This window comes from Leptonychotes weddellii, chromosome 10 (assembly GCF_054177405.1).
Source record: "Leptonychotes weddellii isolate Sample4059 chromosome 10, ASM5417740v2, whole genome shotgun sequence".
Classification (NCBI taxonomy): domain Eukaryota; kingdom Metazoa; phylum Chordata; class Mammalia; order Carnivora; family Phocidae; genus Leptonychotes; species Leptonychotes weddellii.
In genome coordinates, this window is record NC_138378.1 from 18,760,231 (window position 1) to 18,778,033 (window position 17,803).

Genomic DNA, 17,803 nt, shown 5'->3' on the forward strand with positions numbered 1-17,803 from the left:
TGGGGAGGCTAGAGCTCCGCATCCGCCTGGGCCGCCTGGAAGCTGCCATCCACCAGGTGAAGGGGGAGGCTGGCCTCTCTGCAGGGAAGGCCCCGCTCCAGGCCCAGCCGCAGCTAGGCACTCCGCTCTGGTGGAAGGACACAAGGCTGGCCGTTCTCCAAGGGCCAGGCAGGCATCCCGGGACATGGCACGTGACATGGCATTCCATAGGTGCTGAACGGGTGAAGCCCCGCTCACCCCGCCAAGCCCTGGGCCAGAGCCTCTGCATCTACCATGATTTTGCAACTTATCACTTGTCAGTGATGTGGGAAGATGCCGGGATTTCTCCCACTCATCGATGAGGACACTGAGGCGGGGGACATGACATCACCTGCCTGTGGTCACGCACCTGGGGATCCTGGAGCCCCCACCTGGCATCGCTCCTCGGACTGCCGGTCCCTCGAGCGGCGTGTCCCTCCAGGCTGGGGCCATGGAGCGCACAACAGTGTGGGCTCTAATCCTGGCTCCAGCACTGATTGTGCCCCTACGCAGGTTATTTCACTGTGCACTGCTTCAGTTTCCCCATCTGTTCAGTGGGGAATAATATTAGTGCCTGCCATGCTAGGCTCTTTGAAGATAAAGTGAGTGGATACATACTCTTGAAGGCATCCCAGAATAAGGGGACTTCTGTTCATGGGTTCGAGAGCTGTTGTAACCCCTCTGTCCCTTGCGGATTCCTCATGTCTACCCCCATTTTGCCCCTGAATAAGTTGAGGCCCACAAAGGGGAAGTGACTTGCCCAGTTGACACAGTGAGTTCAGAGCACTTTACTTCATAGCACCCATGCACCTTACTCTACAGAAGACAGCTTTTCCTCCAGCACTGTTTGCACACCCCTGGGGATGGGGAGCTCATTACTCTCAAGGTTGCCTCTTTTATGATTGGTGGCGGCAAGTGGTTAGAGTAAGCTGAAATTTGCCACCCTGTTCAGACAAGTGTGCACAGAAGGCCTACTTCGTGCATGGTACTGGCCAGGCCAGATGCCCCCTGGGGTCCCTCTTGGGGAGTCCTCTCCCCTTCAGGTATTTGTTTTTATTTAATTTAATTTATTTGAGAGAGAGAGTGAGAGAGAGAAAGAGAAGGAGGGGGAGGGGCAGAAGAAGAGGGAGAAGCAGGTTCCCCACTGAGCAGGGAGCCCGATGTGGGGCTCGATCCCGGGACTCCCGGGTCATGACCTGAGCCGAAGGTAGACGCTTAACGACTGAGCCGACTGAGCCACCCAAGCCCCTCCCCTTCAGGTATTTGAAGAACGTGACAATGCACCCACCCTCCCCAAGCTGTCCCTCCTCCCCAGAACTGGGAAGGTCTCAGTCTAGGCCAATGGGCAGAGCCCAGCCACTAAATAACTGAGGAGGAGAAGATCCCCACCTCCCAGGGAGTTGGGGAACCGGCTAAGAGACATCCCCCCGGGCACCCCTCATGTCCGCACCTCCCTCCCCTGCCCTAGGTCAGCAACTGGATGGAGCAGGAGGGGAGCTTGTGCCTGCAGGTGCTGAGCCCCACAGACAGAAGCTTGGAGACTGTGGAGAAGGCCCATGCGGAGTTTGAGGACTTCTTCCTTCAGGCTGCAGTGCGTTCCTAAGACTGAGGAGCAGGACCGGGGCACATGGAGAAGGCAGTGGAGGAGGGGGGCACGGCTGGGGCAAAGGTGTGGAGGTAGGAGAGTGCAAGGAAACTTCCAGAGATGGTGAGAAGACCAGCTGAGATCACAAAGGGTTCAGCTTAGATGCTGTCTCCTCCAGGAAGCCGTCCTGGACCACCATGTCCAAAAAAGACCTATCTCAGAATCCCTGGAAAATTTCATAAAATGCAGATTCCAGGGTCCCACCCGAGACCATTCAGTCAGCCTCAGAGGTCAGGGGCAAAGAATTTGTATCCTTGATGTACTTGACCCTAGAACATGGGTGATTCAGCCCCTTTCAGTCCTCAGGGAGCTCCCAGGCCAGTGGGGGCTGGGGGTGGCAGACAAACAGGGAGACAAACAGAAAAGGAGATGTGGGGGCACACAGCAGGAGCCCCTAACCCAGACCCCGGGTCAGGGTGACCCTAAGCAGAGTCCCGGCGAGGCAAGTGAGCTGCTGACGCAGAGGCCTGGCCCCCATTCTGTAGATGAGGCAACAGAGGTCTGGCAAGTCTCACAACTCAGCAGCGGGGCAGCGGAGGTTCCTGACCTCTGGACGAGGCCTCGGCTAGGATGGGAGCTGAGCGGCGCCCCCTGCTCTCCCCGCTCAGGCCCAGTACCGCCGCGGCCTGGAGCTGTCCAAGCAGGCCGCTCAGCTGGGAGGGACCAGCGAGGCAGGAGGAGCAGAGTCCCGGGAACTGGCAGCCTTCGCCTCCACCCAGCGGGCCTTCCAGGCTAAGCTGACCCACTTCTACATGGCGGCTGAGCGACAGCGCACAGACCTGGAGACGCTACTCCACCTGCACCACTTCTGCCAGAAGGTGAGCCCTGGGGCCCCCCTGCACAGACCCCTCCCCGCCCGCTCCAGTCGGGAGGTGGGGGGGGGCAGGAAGCAGCCCACACACAGCACTAGGCTCCTTGCATGATTCATTCTATAGTCCTGCGGGGTGGGAAGAAGGCATTACCTGCATTTTCTAGGAGAGAAGCAAGGTTTGAGAGGATAGGTTACCCCCCTAAATCAGTCCTGGCTGATCTCTGACCCCAGCTTGTCCCACTACACCCGGCAGCCCCCCAGCGACCTGAACATCAGCTCTCAAAGGACACTCAGAAATCACCTGCTTCTTAAACGTTGGGATTAGGGGAAGGGGGCCAGGTAGTTCCAAGAATCCCGTCGAAGCCATAGACTCTGTCTCCGCGGGTAGCTCACTGCAGACAAATTTAGGTAGTCAGACCAGGCTAAGGACGTTGATCTTGTCCCACCCCTCTGTTGCAGAGCTGGGAAAACAGGATCAGAGAAGGGCTGCCATTTAGCCAGCGTCACACAGCAAGCCCATGGCACCATTCTAGTGCTCTTTCCCATGCCTCACCTTGTCCTGCACAGACGGCGGGAGCTAGGGAAGGAGGGGTAGTTGGAGAAGGTGGGCCCAGAGGCTTCTCTGAGCACCCTCAGAGCAGAGGCCTTGGTCCTTGCCAGGAACCCAGAGTTTGGCCAGGAGCAGGGAGGAGAGGGTAGGGCTCCCCTAGGGCATGGGAATGGGGCAGTACTGGGGTAAGAGGCAAGACGAACTCCTTTGCTTTGTATCCATTATCTCTTGGCAATCCAGTGTAGCAAGGTTGAGTGGTCCCACTTGCCAGATGAGCAAACTGAGGCCCTAAGAGGGAAAGGGCCTTGCCCAAGGCCACACAGCTGCAGAAAAGAAGAGCTGGAATTTGAACGCAGATGCATTCATGATGCTCTCTGTTCTTCTCCAAACCTGGGAGAGCAGGGAGTAACAGATTCCCCTGTTCAGTCAGGTGTGGTGATGATGATGATGATGATGATATGATTATTATGAGATGAGCCCACATTATGATTGTGGACTCCATGCCAGACGCTCCTATAAGTGCTTCACAAACCTTGCTTGACTTGATCTCATCATCTCTGTTTTATTTATTTATTTATTTATTTATTTATTTATTTATTTATTTTAAAGTAGGCTCTATGCCCAATGTGGGGTTCGAACTCACAACCCGGAGATCAGGTCACGCGCTCTACTGACTGAGCCAGCGAGGTGCCCCTAATCTCACCATATCTTTATGAGAGAGGGGTGCCAACACTGTTTCCATTCAGTGGATGAGTAAACGGAGGCCCAAAGAGGGAAGGGTCTCGCTCATGGTTCCCCAGAGGGCCGGTGGCCAAGCAGGATTTGACTTAAGACCCCCCTCCCCCAAATCCATTTAGTCAAATCTCTCATTTTTTTGATAGGGACTGAGGCTTAGGAGGACAAGGAGCTGCCCGGGAGAGCTGTACCCCAGATGGGACAAGAACTCCAGCTCTGGCCCAGGCCCAGTGCCCTCAGACTCACCCCCTCGCACTCGCCGCCAAGGACAGAGTGTGGGAAGGGCCTGACCCCAGCCTCCCAGCTGTCAGGCTGGCCCAGCACACAGGAAAGGGAGAACACAGGATGCTTTGGAGGGCAGCAAGAGGGACTCTGGTCAAGGCCCGCCTGGGGCGCCGGGAGGACAGGCCGCTCTCTGTCTCTGTGGGGCAGCTGGCAAGGGATGTGGACAGTGGCAGTGGAGGGACCCCCACTCCCAGCTGACAGTAGAGAGCCAGGCAGTGGCAGAATCTGAGGCTTAGAGCCAGGGGCAGCTCCTGTCTGCTCAGGCCGTGTGACCTCAGTGACGGTCTTCACTGCTCCGGGCCTCGGCTCCTCGTCAGTAATAACGATCATAATAGTAATCATAAGCAGTGTTTCTGTAGTTCTTACTATGTGGCAGGCCCTGTTCATCATTCACATGTCATTTTATTGACACACCAACCCTCTGAGGCAGGTGCTATTATTATGCCCATTTTATGTACGAGGAAACACAGAGAGGTCAAGTAACTCATCCAGGGTCACACAGCAGGGAAGCGGCGGAGCTGAGATTCAAACCCAGGTCCTCTGGCTCTGGGGCCAGCCCTGCTGGGTAGTGAGAGTAGGAAATGAAATGTAAGTAACCCCCCACCCAACCCCGGGGCTTTACTCAAAGTTGGTGTTATTATTATCGACACCAATATGATCATCATTAGGAGCGGTAGGGGCGGTGGTAATGCCTCATGGGTTAAGGGCATCTGGCAGCTTCTCTCCCCTGCTTACTAATTTTAGCCCATTTCGGCCCTGTAAAGCAAACTCACTGCGGCTTTGCACCTTCACACATGCTGGTCCCTCAGTTGGGAAGGCTTTTCCTCGAGACCGGCTGGTTTCTTGTCTTCAGTGCTCAGCTCACGTGTCCCCGCCTGGCCGCCTGGCCCCCCAACCCTCTGGTCACCCTGTTTGTCTCACTTCACGGTGCTCATTGTGATCTGAAATTATCCTGTGGCTTCATCACCCGCTGTCAGCCCCCCGGGAGGCGAGCCCCTGGACTATGTCCTCATCCCTCCCCGGTGCCGGGTGCAGGGTCGGCCCCCACAGAGACCAAGTAGCCAGCGGGAGAGTGAGGAGTGAGGCGGAGGAAGGAAGCCTGGGCGGGGGGCAGGGGGGGGGCGCGGCATGTGGGAAAATAGAGCTCCCCCTGTCCCCCAGGCCTGGAGGTCCTACAGGAGGAGGTGGGAGGAGGTGGGAGCCTCACCTGGAATCCCACTAGGGTCATCTCGCTATTTGACCTGGGCAGGCCCCCCCGCTCCTCTCTGGCCCTGAATCTTAATCCACACAACCTAGGGTTGGGTAAGATGATTGTTGAGGTGCTACCCATCCCTATCCAGCTCAGCCCAGAAGATGGAGTCCCAAACAGACAGACAGACAGGACAGCCCTGGGCTGGGCTCAGCCCCAGGCCCGAGAGCGTGCGTCCGGCAGCTTTGGCACTAAATAATAATAAAACAATTGTGCCACTAACAGAGATTTACGGAGCCCTTTCCCAGCCATGAGCTCTGTGTGCTTCCGCGAATATGAAGCCATTTATCTAAAGACAAGTTCCCTTAATCCGCGGAAAGATGGTTTCCTTGGAGAAAACGGTTCTCCAATCCCCACAGCTAACAGCTCGCTGTCGGCTTCTAAATTAATGGAGAGAAAGATTATGTTTTTCATGAGCTGCTGGGAACGAGTTGGCTCCTTTGCAGCCTGTAGACATTTTGTAGGTGAAGTAGGGACAGGCAGAATCCCAAAATGGGGCAGAGGCCCAGCTGAGTGAGGGGGTCCCCGGGCCTGGGTCTCGCTGGGGACTGTGTGTGCACCGTCCCCGCTGGACCAGTTTCTCCCATGCGGGGCGGTGCTTAGAAGATACTCTCTCGAAGGCTAGACACACCTGAGTTCAAATCCCAGCTCCCCCCTGACTTGCCACGTGAGCTGGGGCAAGTGATTTCATGTGTCTGAGCCTTGGTTTCCTCCTCTGTAAAATGGGCTGCTGGTACCGTTCAGTATGATCATACATGAGATGCACAGAGCCTGCCAAACAGTCGGTGCTCAATAAACGTCTGTTAGATGCCTCCCTCCGTGCCACTCCTAAGGGGTGAAGACAACTGTCACCACAATCCAAGAACCCGAATGATCATCTAGTACAACCTCACTTTCTTGAGAAGGAAAAACAGCCCCAGCGAAGGGTTAAGTCTTTGTTGGCCCCCAGGTCTAGGCGACCAAGCCTGAGGATCCGAAGGGTGCTGGGGACCGTTGCTGATGGCAGGTGGGTTTACCTGAGGGAAGAGAGGGGACCATTGTCCTTCACTGGAGGAGGCCAGGACATCGACTGGGCGCTTCTTATGAATTCAACCCAGCAATGCTTACTCTCTGCTTGGAGAGGCGCATCCCTGTCCTCACGGAGCGGCACAGTCCCGCTCCTAGCCTGAGCCCCACCTCCCTGTCTTGTCGCCCCCAGATGACCTGGTTTCACATGGACTGTCAGGACCTGATGAGGCAGCTCAGGCTGGGCAAGGCCCAGAGGGCCAGCCCTGGGGACCAGCGCCGCCTCCACCGCTACCTGCAGCGACTGGCGTCTGAGTTCCCTGCAGAGAAGCTCATGGCCATGGGGCTGCAGGTGGCCTCGCTGAGCCAGGAAGGCCTGGGCCAGGAGCTGTGGGAGGAGGCCCAGCTGAGACACGAGGAGATCCAGACCTTCCTGAAGAAGGCACTGGCCCACTGCCCATGCCCAGCGGGGCTCACGGCCCGCTCAGCAGCCCCGGAGCTAAAAAGGGTAGCTGCCAGGGGCCAGGGTCTGAATGGAGATGTCACTTCCAAGGGAAGGCGGGGCCTGCCCCTCCAGGACTCACGGGGCCTGGATCGTTCGCCAAATCCTTGCTGGCCTCGTGCCTCCAGAGAGGGGCAGAACAGAAATTTGCAGGCAGGCCTTCTGCCCCTGGAAGGCGGCCAGGCTGTAGAGGCTGATGAAGGCAAAGGCCCCCATGAGCCATTTCCCTTTCCAGCCCCTGAGCGCTTCCTTGACCCCCTCTTCTCCTGACAGGGACTCCTCAGGCAGAGTCAGACCCCCCATCCCACTGGGGGCAGCTTCTCCTCAGAGGGGACAGACTCACAGATGTCTCTGGAGGACTCACCCCAGATAAGTCCCCCTACATCCCTCTAGCTAGGACCCCCACCAATGGCACTGGGCTCCAGGGGGTGGCTGAGGAGGGGCCCAGTGACAGGAGGGAGCTGGGGAGCCCTGGCTGATCTCATCTGGACGTGGCTCCTGAGCACTCACTGTATGTTTGGCCCATGTAGGAGAAAGCAAGAACCTGAACCTGTTCCCAGGTCCCGAAAACTCTAGGAAGACCTGACTCACAAACAAAATAGTGAGTGTGGAGGGCAAGGCAGGATACGGTAGAGCCTGGGACTGACTCCACAGCCCCCGTGTCCCATCGTGGAGAGAGCTGTTGGGACAGACCCTTCCAGAGGGCTCAGTCTTAGGCAAGCCAGACACCTACCTGGAGTCCAGGGGTGCATAAGCTTACCCTTGGGGACCATGGGGCATAGTTGCCATGAGTGGGGGGATTCGGGAGCGGCTTCTTATCTGAGACAAGGGTTCCGGTTCCTGTTTATTTGGCCATGATTTCAGGAACCACTGGTGGAGGAGCAGGGAGGTGAGTGTGGGAAGGGAATAAAGGGTGTGTTGTCAAGTAAATCAGCGCATGCTGTTTATTCTCTGGGCCTGCCTCGGGCAAAGAGAGTCATCTGCTGGAAGGCAGTTGGAGCACCCTGAAGGAGTAAGGGCAAGGAATGCACTCTCTCTCAACGGCTCCTCCCACTGACAAAGCAATCAGTCTCATACTCCAGGAACCCCATTGGGTCCTGTCCCCTCCGGGCACTCCAGAGAGAACCCTCTCCCCCTCTGCTATTCTGTCTTCTTCTCTCCCTGCACATCTCAGACTCTGTGAACTTCCTCCCTCCACCCCAGGTCCCCATCTCTCTTTAGGCAAAGCTTCTGGTGCCCAGCGTCGTAGGGTTCTGCTGGTGGTTGGGGTGGGTGGGAGTGGGGAGCCACATCCCATCCAGCAGGCGGACGGGCTGGGAAGGCCTTGATACCCCTGATCTCAGAGTGAAGCGGGAGAGTGAGGTCCTTGTCTCATGGAGCCGAAGAATGAATCTTGTGGACAAAGGGGAGTGAGGAAAACGATAGAGTTTTATGAAGCAAGGGTACAGAAAAAGCTCTCAGGAGTGAGTGGGGTCCCGACAGGGTTGCCAACGTGGGCCTCCACCGACAGTCTTTTATTTAGGACTGATCAGGGAGCCTGCGGCCTTACCATTCCTGTGATGTCTTGGTTTGAGTAAGGACTGATGATAACATCTTCCATGGCTTACTTCTTCTTTGGGGTCGGGTTATTCTTTGTTGGTCACCATGTGACTGTCATAAAAAGATTCCCCACTCCTGACGCCCGGGGCAGGGTAGTCTGGTTTGTTCCCTTATTTCTGGTTTTGTTAGGCCTCAGCATTTCTGGGATTTCTGTGAGCCTGATCACGTAGCTCCCTGCCTATCTCTTTCTACCTAGCCCCACCTGTCCCTTCTAGGGTATCTAGAGATAGCCAGCCTTTCCCATCGCCCAGAGTGACCCCGGCTAGCGCCTCCCCTGATGGCTGTTTTGCTGGGAAAGTGTGAGGCCCTATCTCCACCTAGGATGCATTAACCAGGTGGCCTCTGGCAGCCTGGCCCTGGAATTTTCCTGGCTCCAGGCAGAGGGTGGGGCACTCAGCTCAACTCTGGAAAGAGGGAGGTGGGACTGGAGAGTGCCTAGGAGGACGAGGCAAGGTTTTCGGGAGACCGCTCAGTAGAGAAAGCGACACAAACCTCAATGCCCAAGATGGCTTCAAGAATCTTCTGGGACTCAAGATTTCTTCAAGTGTGGTCTGTGGCCTGCCTGCCTCAGAGCCATGAGCAGAGCTGATCAAAGGCAGCTTCTTAGGGGTTCCCACCCAGACAATTAAAATCAGGCCCTGGGAGCCAGGGCATGGCTGGAATCTGCCTTTGTAATCAACTACTCAGGTGTTTCTCCTGTGACACGGCGAGGTGGGCTGTCGTCATGAGCCCCCCAGCCCAGGCCAGCTCTCATTCTCGCGTTACACCCTCCTGCCTTCCGTCCAGACTGGCCTGCGGATGCAGGAGGCGGTTGATAAGCCCACCTCCATCCATGCCTGTCGCCTCAGAGGGGGGCCGAAGGCTCTTAAAATGCTGTTGTCATAGCAACAGCATCCAACCAGTGGGGACCACAGGCAGAGAGCCAGGGCACCTGGGGTGCAAGGATGGAAACTAACTTGAGAGAGAGAGAGTACAGACACTGCGAGGGAGGGGGGGGGGCTGTGGAGGGGGGTGGATGGTTCCGGAATCCTTGGAAGGGAGGGCTCCCCAAAGCCATCTTATGCATCCCTCTGTCTCTAAAAAGAGCCAAACCCCAACACTGTCTACTCACAGCAGCCCCTGGGGGAAGGGGATGCAGGTATGAAATCTAATGACAAAGAATAATATAAAAAAATAATACATAATATTAATAGCTAACATTTAGTCTGCATTTTCTTTGTGCCTAGCTCGGTGCTAAGCACTTTAGAAGCTTTCCGGGGCTCACTGGATCTTTCACAACAATCCTATGAGGCCAATACCAAGTTCACTCCATCTTACTGAGGAGGAAACCGAGACTCGGAGTGCCATGCAGCGAGGGGCAGAGTCAGGACTTGGTACGACGCTGACACTTTGGACTCATCTCGGGACAATCTGGGCTGATTGCTGCTTCTGCGTTGGCCACAGGCTTTGTCCCCTCAGAAATCCTGCTAGGCCTGGCCACTGCTGTACCCCAGGGGCCTTGGCTGGGCCGGTCTTGGTCCTCTAGGCATGGCACCTCCTGTCCCCTGTAGCTCACAAGCCAGTGTGGCAATGTGGTTAGTCACGTGGCTCCGGAGCTGGGCAGACCAGATTTCCGCCTGGGCTCCGTGGCTCACAAGCTGTGTGTCCTTGACCAAGTTGCGCTACCTTTCTGTGCCTTGGTTTCCTTATCCATAAAATGAGGATAATCAGATCTCAAAGCCTTGCTGCCGGTATTAAATGAATTCCTACGTGGAAAGCCCTTAGAAAGGTGCCTGGAGCATAGTAAGTGCTCGTGAAATGGTATCTGATATCATACTCTGGCTCCAGCCGGGCCACAGCCCCCGCTTTCATTACCCAGCAGATCAAGGAAGAAATTTCTCCAAGGCCACCAGTAGAATCCAAGAGAATTTTTTGCTCTTTGAATCATGTGGATTTCTTAATTAGTTTTCTGATTAATTGACTTCTGCCCTAACCTGCCCATGGTGGGGGCGTGGCGTGTGGTCTCCCCAGGGAGATGTCCCATGACTGACGACAGAGATTCGTTTCAGCAAAGCCTCAGCCCCTAAGAGGCAGCTCTGAGGAGTTGGAGGTGCAGCGTCCCTCTGTGCTGGTGGAGGATGGGCTGTCAAGGAACCCCAAGTTCCTTCCCCAAGTCTGCCAATGACATGACTATGTCTAGCTCACCACGGTGGGGGCCCTTTCCTCTTGCTTGAGGTGTTGGTGGGCAAGGGGTGGTAGGAGGGGCATGGCCTGGGAGGCGGGGACCGCAGGTGGCATTTACACGCTGTTGCTGACTGCCCGCATGACCCCAGGCAGGTTGTGTCTTCTGGCCTGTCTGTCCAGTTGGGTCACGATATGGATAAGGATTTTTCTCATCTTTTTTTTTTTTTTTTTTTTTTTTTTAGATTTTATTTATTTATTTGAGAGAGAGAGAGAATGAGAGAGAGCACATGAGAGGGGGGAGGGTCAGAGGGAGAAGCAGGCTCCTCGCTGAGCAGGGAGCCCGATGCGGGACTCGATCCAGAGACTCCAGGATCATGACCTGAGCCGAAGGCAGTCGCTTAACCAACTGAGCCACCCAGGCGCCCGGATTTTTCTCATCTTTAGAATCAGAGAGCCCTGCCTTTGAATCTAAGCTTAATGGCCTGACGACTCTGAGCAGACAGCCTCTCAGTTTTCTCCACCTGTCCAGTGGGTTTATCAAGCCTCCCGGGCCAGGGTGATAAGATCTCTGGATCCCTGAGCTCCATACCAGGCCTTTTTCCTCTCCAGAGGGGTGATTGTCTTGTCAGGGAGCAAAGCCTTAGAAATCCACCAGGCAGTGGCTTAGGGCAGAGGTAAGACTGAGCCCAAATAGAAGTTGAGGCACTTTCCAGTTTACAAAGTATATTTTTATCCATTCTTTTTCTCATCTGATAGTCACTACAACCCTGAGGGCACAAAAGTCATACTCTGGGATGTCCCCATGTTACAGATGAGAAGACTGAATGAAGACTGGAGAGGGGGAGGTGCCCTGCCCAAGGTCAAATGCCAAGGAAAGGGGTCACAGGGCAAAGAGGGGAAAGGTCAAAATCTGGAGCCTGGTCTGATCAATGGCAAATCTGGGAACGCAGATAAGCCTCCAATTTGTTGGCCACTCTGACGTGGGTGCCCCACACCCTCACGCCCTCAAGTTACCCCCGCCAGACCCGGACAGGGCAGCTGGTCTGAGTCAGGGCACAGGCCGCCCTCATAAAACAGAGATACTCTGTTGTCTGGGGGCTGTGAACTGGCCTCCAGCCCGGGACAAACCCATGGGCCTCAAAACCCCACCCTCTCCCAGCTAAAAACCTGGCTTTCTGAGGCTGGAGCTAGTGGGCCCCCTGGAGAGTAAATTCTCTGGCTGGGCAACAGGACTCCTGAAGTCCCATCCCCTTCTGTTTGGAGCATGTTGGGGGACCCCAGGTAAGCCCCTGCACTCCTCCGGCCTCACTTGCTCCATCTGTGAAATGGGATGGGGCCAGCAGCTGTTGGTAAACTGGTGTCGTCTTGCATGTGGAACCCCCACTCTGCCCTCCCAGTCCCGCCGCCCTCTCTGTGCACTGAACATCTCTCCAGGTGCTCAGGCTGGAAACCCGCCAGGAGTCCTTGAACTTCCCCATAGCCCTGAAATCCACCTGCCTATCTCTCTCTAACCTGCCATTTCTCTCTCCCTCCACACTCCCCATCCTCATCCCAGCTTCCATCCTCTCTTCCCTGGACAGCTGTCACAGTGTCTCCTCCATGGGCTCCCTGCAGCCACTTGGGGCCCTTTCATGTGTCTTGCACACAGAACCTAGAGGAACCATTACAAAATGCCAAATGAAGTTGGGCTCCACTTAACACCACCCAGTGGCACCCCATGGCTCTCCAGATAATCACTGTGATGCACAAAGCTCTGTGTGGTCAGGCCTCTGCCTATCGCACTAACCTCACCATATCCCCCAGTCTCCATATTCTCTCTGAGTTCTGGCAACACTGACTTCCTTTTAGTTCCTCAGCCATTCCAAGCTCTGTCTGAGCTCAAGTTCCCCTAAAAGCAGACCTGGAGATGAGGCTCAGGTGCAGGTGAGTTGTTGAAAAGGCAATCAGGACAGAAAGGGAAGGAAGCCAAGGTACAATTGCAGACCAAGTGTCAGCCTCTACCTGGTGACATGGGGACCCTGCAGGGCATTTTACACCTCCCAGGCACATGGGGCTCTCTGCAAAAGCGTGCTGCTCTAAGCAGGGTCCAGGAGCCCGAGGGCAGTTTTTGGAAATCTTTGCAGGTGCAGGCCCATAGAGGATAATATTCAGTATAAAGAATACGTAGGAAGCTCTCACAACTAAATAATAATAATAATAATAATAATAATAATAAACATAAACAATTTAAAAATGGGCAATGGATCTGAATAAGCATTTTTCCAAAGAAGATACACAAAAATGCCAATAAACAGATGAAAAGATGCTCAACATCATTAGCTATCAGGGAAATGCAAATCCAAACAACAGTGAGGTACCACTTCACACTCACTAGGAGGGGTGGAATCAAAATTCAAATAATAGCAAATGTTGGCGAGGATGTAGAGAAATTAGAAGCCTCATACACTGCTGGTGGGAATGTAAAATGGTGCAGCTACCTTGGAAAACAGTTTGCCAGGTCCTCAAATGGTTAAACATCAAGATACCATATGACCCAGCAATTCCGTTGTGAGGAATATACCCAAGAGAAATGAAAACATGTGTCCATGCAAAAATTGGCACATGAATATTTATAGCATAATTATTAATAATAACCAAAAGGTAGAAGCAACCCAAATATTGATCAACTAATGAATGGATAAACAAAATGTGGTATATTCAAACAATGGGACATTAGTTAGCCATAAAAAGGAATGAAGTCACTTCCTAACTTATCCTATGAAGTCAACATTGTCCTAATACCAGAGCCAGATAAAGACATCCCAAGAAAAGAAAATTACAGACCAATATACCTTATGAATATACATACAAAAATCCTCAACAAAATACTAGCAAACCGAACAACATATTAAAAAGATTATACAGTATGACCAATTGAGATTTTATCTCAGGAATGCCAGGGTAGTTGAGCATAAGAAAATAAATCAGTGTAATATATCATATTAATAGAATGAAAAGTTAAAAACCCACATGACCATCTTGATGCAGAAAGACATTTGACAAAATCCAATACCTTTTCATGATAAAAGATAGTCATAAAACTAGGCATAGAGAGGAACTAACTCAACACGCTAAATGGCATTTATGAAAAACCCACAACGAACATCAAACTCAATGGTGCAAAACTGATCCCCCTAAGATCAGGAAAAAGACAAGGTTGCCTGCTTTCACCATTGCTATTCAACATTGTAATGGACGTTCTTGCCAGAGCAATTAGACAAGAAAAAGAAATAAAGGCGCCCATATTGGAAAGAAAGTAAAATGGTCTCTATTCACAGATGACATAACCCTGTATATAGAAAATCCCAAGTAATCCACAAGAAAGTTACTAGAGCTAATAGTTGCAGGATATAAGATCAACACACAAAAATCAGTTGTGTTTTTATACATCAGCAATGGATAATCTGAAAAGAAAATTAAGAAATCAATTCTATTTACAGGGCACTTGGGTGACTTAGTTGGTTAAGCAGCCGACTCTTGATTTTGGCTCAGGTCATGATCTCAGGGTCCTGAGACTGAGCCCCATATCAGACTCCGCACTCATTGGGAAGTCTGCTTGAGGATTCTCTCTCCCTGCCCTTTGCCCCTTCCCCACTCTCTCTCTCTCAAATAAGTAAATAAATCTTAAAAAAAAAAAAATCAATTCCATTTACAATAGCATCTGAAAGGATAAAACCTAGGAATAAATTTAACCGAGGAGGTGAAACACCTATACACTGCAAACTTTAAAACATTGCTGAAAAAATTAAAGAAGACCTAAAAACATGGAAAGACATCTCAGGTACATGATAGGAAGACTTAACATTGTTAAAATGTAAATACTACCCAAAGCAATCTGCAGAATTCAATGTAATCTGTATCAAAATCCCAACAGCCTTTTTTTGCAGAAATGGAAAAACCAATCCTCAAATTCACATAGAATTCCAAGAGGCCCCAAACAGCCAAAACACCATGAAAAAAAGGGACAAAGATGGAGGACTCACAGTTCCCAATTTCAAAACAAACCTACGGTAATCAAAACAGTGTGATAAAGACAGACATCCAGACAATTGCAATAAAATTGAGAGTCCAGAAATAAACCGATATCTACAGCCAATTGCTTTTCAACAAGGGTGCCAAGTCCAATCAACAAACAGTGTTGGGACAGCTAGATTTCCACATGTCAAAGAAGGAAGATGGACCTCTACTTCACGCCATATAAAAATTAACTTGAAGTGGATCAACAACCTAGATGTAAGAGTCAAAACTATAAAACTCTTAGAAGAAAACTTAGGAGTAAATCTTTATGAGCTTGGATTTGGCCATGGATTCTTAGATATGATACCAAAAACATGAGCAACAAAAGTAAAAATTGCTAAATTTGACTTTATCAAAATGAAAACTTTTGTGCATCAAAAGACATTATTAGGAAAGTGAAAAAGACAACCTACAGAATGGGAGAAAATATTTGCCAATCATATATATATTAAAGGTTTAGTATCTAACATATGTAAAAGACTACAGGGGTGCCTGGGTGGCTCAGTTGGTTAGCGACCAACTCTTGATTTCAGCTCCGGTCATGATCTCAGGGTTGTGAGATCAAGCCCCTCAACGGGCTTCATGCCGGGCTTGGAACCTGCTTGAGATTCTCTCTCTCCCGCTCCCTCTGCCCCCCACCCCCTGGCTTATGCACACACACTCTCTCTAAAAATAATAATAATGATAATAATAATTAAAAAATATATAAAGAACTACAAGTCAACAATAAAAAGACACACAACCCAATTTAAAAATGGGTAAAGAAATTGAACAGACATTTCTCCGAAGATATACAAATGGCCAGCAAGCATGTGGAAAGATGCTCAGTATAATTAGTCATTAGGGAAATGCAAATCAAAAATAGTAAAATACCACCTCATACCTACTAGGATGGCTATCATCAAAAAATCAGAAAATCACAAATGTTGATAAAGGCATAGTGAACTGAAGCCCTTATATTGCTGATGGGAATGTAAAATGATGCAGGTACTGTGGAAAAGTTTGAGGGTTCCTCTAAAAGGTCAACGTAAAATGACCCAGCAATTCCATCCCTAGGTGTACACCCTGAAGAATTTAAAACAGGGACTTAAACAGATACTTGCGGGGCGCCTGGGTGGCTCAGTTGGTTGAGCGACTGCCTTCGGCTCAGGTCATGATCCTGGAGTCCCTGGATCGAGTCCCGCGTCGGGCTTCCTGCTCGGCGGGGAATCTGCTTCTCCCTCTGACCCTCCCCCCTCTCATGTGCTCTCTCTCATTCTCTTTCTCTCAAATAAATAAATAAAATAAAATAAAAAAACAGATACTTGCATGCCAATGCTCATGGCAGCATCATCCACAGTAGCTAAAATGTGGAAATAACCAAAGTGTCCACCAACAGATAAATGGATAAACAAAATGTGGTATGTACATAAAATGGGAAATTATCCATCCATAAAAGGAATGAAGTTCTGACGCCAGCTACAATATGGATGATTCTTGAAAACAATATGCTAAGTGAAATAAGCCAGACAGAAAGGACCAATGTTGTATGATTCTGTTATATGAAATATCCAGCATAAGCAAATTCATAGAAACATAAGGTAAGTTAGAAGTTACCAGGGCCTGGGGCACGTGGGTGGCTCAGTCGGTTGAGCATCTGACTCTTGATAACAGCTCAGCTCTTGATCTCAGGGTCCTGAGTTCAAGCCCCGTATTGGGCTCTGCACTGGGCGTGGAGCCCACTTAAAAAAAAAAAAGAAAAAGTTCCCAGGGCCTGGGAGGAGGAGGGAATGGGGAATTACTGTTTAATGGGTACAGAGTTCCTGTTTGGGGTGATGCAAACAGAAATAGTGGTGATGATAGCACATTGTGAATGTAAATGCCACTGAACTGTACACTTAAAAATAGTTAAAATGGCAAATTTTATGTTATATATATTTTATCACAATAAAAAATTTTTAAAGGAAAAACTACTGATGCATGCTACAACAAGGATGAACCTCGCAAACTTCAGGTTAAGTAAAAGAAGCCAGTCATAACAGATTATATGTTACATGACTCCATTTATATGAAATGTCCAGAACAGGCAAATCTGTAGAGACAAAAAGTAATTTAGTGGTTGCTTAGGGCCGGGGGTGTGGGGTGGGAGGGTATGAATTCTTAAAGGGTAAAGGATTTCTTTTGGAGGTCATGAAGATGTTCCAAAATTGATTGTGGTGGTAATATATACCTGTGAATACACTAAAATATTTGAATTGTACACTTTGGGTGAATTGTATGGTATGTGAATTATACCTCAATAAAGCTTTTTTTTTTTTTTAAAGCCACAGAAGGGATGCAAAGAAACAAAACACGATCATAGGGAATGTAGGTGTAGTGTTGAAACTGTCTGCTTAAAAGCTCTTCTTTGTCTCAGGGCCTGGAATGTTCTTCCCCTACTTTTTCAATTAGTTAAGCCCTTCATATGCTTCAGATATCAGCAAGACGGTGGGCCTTTCCTGGCCACTGAGGACAAGTCAATACCCTCCTGTACTGAAACTAGGTATCAAAGCACTATCCCAATTGCCATTTTGTAATATTTTATTAATGCTCATATCCCTTTCTAAACTGTGAGCTTCACAAGAGCAGGAACGGAAAGTCTTTGTTCAATATATCCTTGGCACAGGGAAAAAACTCGACAAGATTTGTTGGATGAATGAATGAATGAATGAATGCCAACTTTGATCTATTAGTAGGGACTGCCTAGAGCACACGGCCCGCTCAGTAAGAAGAATTCTATGATTGATTAATGATTTCTGCCATGGATGCCAGCATCGATAAAAGTAATAGATGTGCCCCAAATTTGCCATCCCTGTACTAGATAGGGCCATGCCTCAGGGTCTCCCCGTCAGAGGGCGCTCTAGAAACAGTCTCATCTCTCCCCCAGCTCCCAAGAGGGGAGTGCAGTTGTCATCCCAGCTGGCCTTGATAATCAATCACATAGCCATGCAGTGCCTGTTAGGATTTGTCGCCGAGCCACATCCAGGTGCACCAGGCAAGAACAGGCAGGCTCATTTGCATCTCATCTGCATGGAAATTTGCCTACGCCTCCGCAGCCCTGTCTCCTTGCAATTTTCAAGTTAAAATGTCATTATCGCTCCTGTGAAGCCTGTTATTTCTTGATTTCATTCTCCCTGCTCCTCTACCCCCATCCCCCCCCCTTCACC

The 17,803-nt window shown here is 50.8% G+C and overlaps 1 protein-coding gene across 1 annotated transcript in view; it reads left to right on the forward strand.

The window, feature by feature from the left end:
* KIAA1755 (KIAA1755 ortholog) overlaps nt 1-7,730 on the forward strand; it is a 39,710-nt gene extending 31,980 nt beyond the window's left edge. Inside the window, 4 exon segments of the mRNA XM_081832271.1 lie at nt 8-56; nt 1,487-1,609; nt 2,272-2,481; nt 6,492-7,730. Of these exon segments, the coding sequence (XP_081688397.1) occupies nt 8-56; nt 1,487-1,609; nt 2,272-2,481; nt 6,492-7,193 (1,084 nt within the window). The 3' untranslated portion in view covers nt 7,194-7,730.
* Nucleotides 7,731-17,803: the final 10,073 nt, after the last annotated feature.